General features: G+C 41.3%; 1 protein-coding gene across 1 annotated transcript in view; it reads right to left on the bottom strand.

Annotated features, from left to right (window-relative positions):
- Positions 1-342: 342 nt before the first annotated feature.
- dhcr7 (7-dehydrocholesterol reductase) overlaps positions 343-6805 on the bottom strand; it is a 36013-nt gene continuing 29550 nt past the window's right edge. Inside the window, exons 5-7 of the mRNA XM_063061707.1 lie at positions 5917-6121; positions 5684-5815; positions 343-3928 (exon numbers count right to left, since the gene is read on the bottom strand). Coding sequence (XP_062917777.1) covers positions 3464-3928; positions 5684-5815; positions 5917-6121 — 802 coding nt within the window. The 3' untranslated portion in view covers positions 343-3463. The remainder of the gene's footprint in view (positions 3929-5683; positions 5816-5916; positions 6122-6805) is intronic.

Below are 6805 nucleotides of genomic sequence, written 5' to 3'. Positions count from 1 at the left end.
ACCACCACCGGCCAGCTTAGTAGGTTATCTGGCCATTGAAAATTGTCCTAAGATTAGACTAGGGTTAAATCAGGGGTTGTTGAGCAGTGTGACTCAAAGGGCCTGTTCTTTATGCAGTTTATTACATCTTTATTAATTTGCTCTAGTACTGTCCATAAAAATCTATAACCTTTTGACTTTCTCTTTTCAGCCTTTGAGTGAGTCAGCTTGAATTATTTGCATTCAAAATTGGAAGAGTTTAAAACCAAGACCCACATTTTGCAGGAATTAAAAATGACACACAAACTATCTTTCAATTTATAAAGTCAAAACATAAATACACAACACTTTTGGAAATTATTTTTTCCACTTTATTTCTCAAAATTTTACTAAATCGGATTTCCCATTGTAAATTGTTACGCGCCTGGTTCTCCAACAGCCTTAAAGGAGGGACATCTACTCTCTGCAGATGCTAGAAATTCAGAGCAACACGTATGGGCCAAGTCCTGATGAAAGGTCTCTCTTTACTTGGTTGTGTCTCTGTGTAACTCCAGACCCACCAGTGTATTTGGCTCTGTACTTCCCCCTCAATACCGGGGCAATTTGAGATGGATCGTAAATGCTGTTGTTGCCAGTGATGTCTACATACCATGAAGAAACATATATATTTTCAAAAATACAGATTTAATGCACACTGTTTGCAGGACAGAAGAAAAGATGGAATTTTCAGAAGATTTAGAAAGAAACTTGGGACATCTTAGCATTTTTGGTGTCATTATTGTCCAAAAGCTGATTTCTTAAGGAAATCTCTAAAATGGAATACAATTGGTACAACTGACATAGATAACAGCTGTAAAATTTCACTACCAATATATCAAGTCAAAAATTATTCAACTATAACTATTACTGAGACGCATTCACACAGCTTCAGTGTTGCTCCAATGTAACTTCACCTTTTGTGGCTGAGTATGTCTGCAACTCCAATATGCAAGTGCACTTCTAGTCAGGCATCATGAACAGCGAGGGACCCAATCTATTACACATGGTCTCAAGTATAAATACATGTGAAGATCATTCCTCCTGGTTTGGTCTACAATATCTAAATTTAAAAACTGATAAAGCGAGACTGAATGAGAATCTACTTTCAAACAGCTGTCTCAATGAATGTGTCACATCAGATAATTGCAAACCTTCCTCCCTACTGTTGCCTTGTTGCTTAGTATCCTTCAGAGGGAGAAAAGTTATCCTTGCTGCCCTTCATTCCTCAAACAATTTTACTAAAAACAGATTATCTGTTGATTTTCAAATTACTGCTACATTGAAAACAGGCTGCCATATTTTTCTGAGAACGTGCATTGAACAAGTGGTGAATTAACTGTAAACAAGATTTCCCGTGGCTGTGAAAGGTATGATATTTACAAATGCAAAATGAGAACAGGAAATGCTGGAAATACTCAGCAAGTCAGATCGAACAGGAACAGTTCATGTTTCAGATCAGTGACCCTTTGTCAGAACTTGAATGTAGACAGAAGTTTGTAAAACTGAAAGGGGGGGGGGAGCTTGTGGTGGATGTCTCTGATAGGCCTAATTTGTACCCCATCCCTTGTTTCTTACTCTCCCACCTCACAGAGTAAAAGTGGAGCACATGCTATGCCTGATCTGCCAGGCACGTCCCCCAGCTCTACATTTCCCATATTCTGTTGTCTAGGCCAGGGGTTCCCAATCTGGGGTTCACAGACCCTTGCCTAATGGTATTGGCCCATGGCATGAAAAAGGTCAGGGTCCCCTGCTCTAGGCTCTTCTGTATGTTCTCACTCTCTAAATGCTCCTATTCTCTTATATTTTATCCCCATAGTCACTCAGGTTTTACCCTATCAAAGACTTCCCGCTCCACCGCTTCTTCACAAGCTTCTTGTGTTTCTGTTCTATTCCGATGATAGGTCACCAATAGGAAACATTGACTCTTTCTTGTCCCACAAATGCAGCTGACTTGTTGAGTAATTCCATGTTTTCTGTTTGTTTTAGCTTTCTAGCATCTGTTGGTTTTCTTATCACTAGGAAAATGAAGGTTTCTCATTTTCCTCTCAAACATAACTATTAACTCATTTAAACAGTTTAACAGTTCGGAAAAAAAAAGAAAATTTCAATGTCCTGCCTGGGGAAAGATACCCAAAATACCCATTTATAAATTAAATTATAATCAGTCCTGGCAGAATGTGATTTTTTTCTTAATCTGTTAATGCTAATTATCGACTTCATCTCACACTGAGAAAATCATTAACTTTCATTAATAGTAAGAAATTAGTAATGCAAACTAATGATCAGACAAATCTTTTAAAATTAAGCAGACAACCTGAGGAAGGTGCTTGTGCTCTCCATTTCGTTTGCAAATGTAACTTTAACACAAACAATGATTTAAAGGAGGTAAGATTCATACGATTAATCTGTGGATATTTACTTTATATTGAGGCTCTTAATATTTCAACAAATAAAAAAGGACCGGCTGAAATTGTCTTTTCTCACAGCTTGCATTTGATGCAATCATGAAAATTCAAATCAATTACATTCAAAACAAATGTGTCAAAGTAATGTTTATGTCAAAATTATTAAATAAATTCTGCCAAGCCTAATTATAATGCATATTTAAGCTCATAATGTCTAGTCATTCACTGTCTATTAAATGTCACTACAACCTTGTCTTTGGGCTTGGAGGCTTGTGTGTCTTAAGGACCCAGAGAGCCATGTTGGCTGGAGTCAGGGCTTTGGCTCTTGGTGGGGTCATCCATGTCAAAGGGTAGAGGCCAGACAGTGGTCCACCGGTCCTCCAGATTTGGGGGTTCAGCTCAGGGTTAACAACCCTGACTGGTAAAACAAAATTGTTACAGAAACAGCAACAAAGAATCCTTCTATATTTGAGTGTGACGGTATTCCTGAGTCTCCACCAGGGACTTACATGACTGACAGTAGTGAAAATCCAGAGGAAGCGATGCCAAGCAAGTCCTGAATATTGCAACAGATGGAAGACCTTCATTGCTGCCCTGAACACCAGCGGCGTAGCGAGCAGTAAGCAAACACACAAATTCCAATTCCCAGCAGGATTGAGAGCATTTGAGACTTCCATCGATCAACTTAAAGAAATTAAATTAATTTAACTAACGACAACAGTAAAAATCTCTGACATCTAGATACCATAAAACCAAAACAGCATGCTTCTGACTGAAGATACATGCCACAGTTTTGTAAATGTAACTGTACTTAAAGGAAATGCAATGTGAATGTAAGCTTATTGACCTTAGCTGGCAGTTAATTCTTGTGAAATATCTTCAACATTTTTTTTCCACCTTCAAAATGCACAGTATTTTCTTTCTTATTTTGAACTTTTAAGGCATGGTTTTACTTGGAAATCAGAGCTTCTACTGGTGAACTGACTTTGCTTAAAGAAAAATAAGTCTTTCTGAAAACTACGGAGTTGATGCAAACAGTCCTAAAATACTCCAGGTAAAAGACGATAAGCCACTTTATCTGTATAACGCCTCCAGTCTCTGCCATATTTGTTCAGGCATCGGTGTTCATCCCTGATACAGCGATGGACCAGCAAGATAGACATGTAAATAATGTAGAAATAAGGCAGGAGGTGTCCAAATCCGCAGGCCAGGCAGTAAGAAAGGGAGCCCATAAGATCACCAGTGTAGTTAAGATGGCGTGCCAACCCCCAGAATCCGGAGATCAGCAGTTTGTTGTGGTGCGTTGTGCCATCGATGGACAAGTAGGTACATTCAATGTACTTCGGCTGCTTGCCCCATATCTCACAGTTTCCCCCTGTGCGCCGGAAGAGATCCTTCTGGTGGTTGGCCATTCTGAAGATGTAGTAGCCAACCAACCCCAAGAGAAGAACACCAACTGCAGAGCCAGTTGATAGCTGGACTGGGTTGTAGACCAGATACAGACCCTGTGATGAAGAACTAATCATTAGCTCCAAACTTACAAATGAGGGCATCAACATTCAAAGTACTTTATAAAACTCTGGTTACGCCACATCTGGAATATTGTATTAAGTTCCGGTCACCCTACTCTAGGAAGGATGTTCAGGCTTTGGAGAAGGTCCAGGAGAGTTTTTACCAAGATGCTGCCTGGTTTAGGGGGCATGTGTTGTTATGAGAGGCTAGATAAACCTGGGTTGTTTTCTCTGGAGCAGTGAAGGCTGAGGGGAGAGCTGATAGAGGTTTACAAGATTGAGAGAGGCATAGATAGAGTAGACAGGGTGTTATCTGTTTCCCAGGGTTGAAAAGTCTAATACGTGAGGGCGTGTATTGAAGCTGAGAGGGGTAGGCTTAAAGAGGATGTGAGGGATGCTTTTTCCACTCAGAGAGTGGTAGATGTCTGGAATGCACTGCCTGGTGTGGTGGCAGAGGCAAATACATTAGAGGCTTTTAAGGGATATTTAGATAGGCACATGGATGTGAGGAAGATGGAGGGATTAGTGCTTGTGATTTGCTTTTTAGGTGGTTTGGCACAACACTGTGGGCCGAGGGGCCTGTTCCTGTGCTGTACTGTTCTATGTAAAGTACATTTATTATCAAAGTATGCACACTGTATACAACCTTGTGATTCGTCTCCTTACAGGCAGCCACAAAACAAAGAAACCCAACAGAACCTATTAAAAAAAGGCTGTCAAACACCCAATATGCAGTAAAAAACAAAGTCTATAGGTTCTAGAAACAGTCCATAATGGTGATTGAAGTTATCCACACCAGTTCAGGAGCCTGTAGTAATAACTATCCCTGAAACTGGTGGTGTGGGACCCAAGGCTTCTGTATCTCCTGGCTGACTGTATTAGTGAGAAGTGCCTGGGCTGGATGGTGGTGGCCGTCGTTGATGATGGATGCTGCTTTCTTGTGGCAGTGCTCCGTGTAAATGTGCTGAGTGGTGGAGAGGGCTTTGTCTGTGTTGGTCTGGGATGTATCCAGCACTTGCAGTGGCCTTTTCTGTTTCTGGGCATTGGTGTTTCTATACTGGGCTCTGATGCAACAAGTTAGGATACTCTCCACCATGCACCTATAGAAGTTTGTGAAAGTTTCTAGTGACCTGCCAAATCTACACAAACCTCTAAGGTAGAGGCGCTGTTGTACTTCCTTTGAGATGACACTTATGTGCTGGTCCCAGACTAATCATCGATATTTGGCAGGTTGGACTTTATTGCCGCCGCCTCCCCCTACATTTTGTTATTTTCCTCAAGGTCATTGTCACCATTATGTGCCGTGTGATACTGACGTGGGCGATCATGGCCTCCTCCATGACCATGATTGTTCTCGGCAAATTTTGCTACAGAAGTGGTTTGCCATTGCCTTCTTCTGGGGAGTGTCTTTGCCAGATAGGTAACCCCAGCCATTATCGATACTTTTCAGAGATTGCTTGCCTGGCATCAGTGGTTGCATCACCAGGACTTGTGATATGCACCAGCTGCTCAGACAACCATCCACCACCTGCTCCCATGACTTCACATGACCCTGATTGGGGGGGCTAAGCTGGTGCTACACTTCGCCCAAGGGTGACCTGCAGGCTAGTGGAAGGAAGGAGTCCTTACACCTCCTTTGGTAGAGACATAGCTCCACTTCACCACCTATCCTTAAGATAAAACACGTTATTGTCACTTTTCCATCAAGGTGAAGGAATCTGAAAGCAAAGATACCTTAAATTGCCTTACCTGCAGAGTGTAAAGGTATGGAAGCCACACACAGTCACCCCAGCCCAAGTACCAGCCAAAATGATCATGGCAGATATCAATCGTCTTTAGGTACCAAGTTTCATTCCAGAAGAAATCCAGCACATAAACTGCCTAAGAGTACAGTATAAATCAATTACATTACAGAGAATAAATGCATCTTCCAAATAAAAAAAACTGAAATATTTCTTTAAAAAAACTGAAATATCCTCTACCTGCAACACATTTACTAAGATCATAGAATTGGTCACTTGGCCATACAACTCTTGCTGTTTAGCAGCATAGGAGAGGTTGATCAGAGTCCATGCCACAATACCAGGACGGCCGTTGAAGAAAAGCTTGAAGTCAAACCACTTTCCTAGGCGTGGATTAAATTCAATCCCCATCATGAAGTCGTAGAAAAAATTGCCAGTGAATTTGCTGAGGAAGAGGATTAAACGAGTTTTAAAAATCTTTAATTTGAACAGATGGTTAAAAGGCAACATACCTGTGGTTAACATTGTTATGTTAAGCGCTGGGTCACAGTAGTTCTAGCCTGCTGCCCCAAAACATGCAGGAGTCATATACATCGCCTCAAACTTCAAAGTAAATTTATTATTAAATAATGCAGATGTTACCTATCAACCAGTGTAGCCATGGGTTATGGTTAGACAGGCTATGTTCAAAATAAGGGCAGGATTTAAGGATTGAAGGGCGCCCTTTCAGAACAGAAATGCGAAGAAATTTTTTTAGTCAGAGGGTGGTGAATCTATGGAATTTGTTGCCACGGGCAGCAGTGGAGGCCAAGTCATTGGGTGTATTTAAGGCAGAGATTGATAGGTATCTGAGTAGCCAGGGCATCAAAGGTTATGGTGAGAAGGCGGGGGAGTGGGACTAAATAGGAGAATGGATCAGCTCATGATAAAATGGCGGAGCAGACTCGATGGGCTGAATGGTCTACTTCTGCTCCTTCGTCTTATGGTTTTATGGTCTAAACCAACCCCACCCCTCCCCCAACTGCAAGTTCATTCTTACTTCATGAAATGATTCAATAAGCCTGCATGCTGAGTGTTTACTATAGACTGTTTGAAGGACAACCATCGATAGTAACAAGTCATCACCTGA

This window comes from Mobula hypostoma, chromosome 11 (assembly GCF_963921235.1).
Source record: "Mobula hypostoma chromosome 11, sMobHyp1.1, whole genome shotgun sequence".
Classification (NCBI taxonomy): domain Eukaryota; kingdom Metazoa; phylum Chordata; class Chondrichthyes; order Myliobatiformes; family Myliobatidae; genus Mobula; species Mobula hypostoma.
The sequence above is the reverse complement of the archived record's forward strand: the minus strand, read 5'-3'. Positions and strand labels throughout refer to the sequence as shown.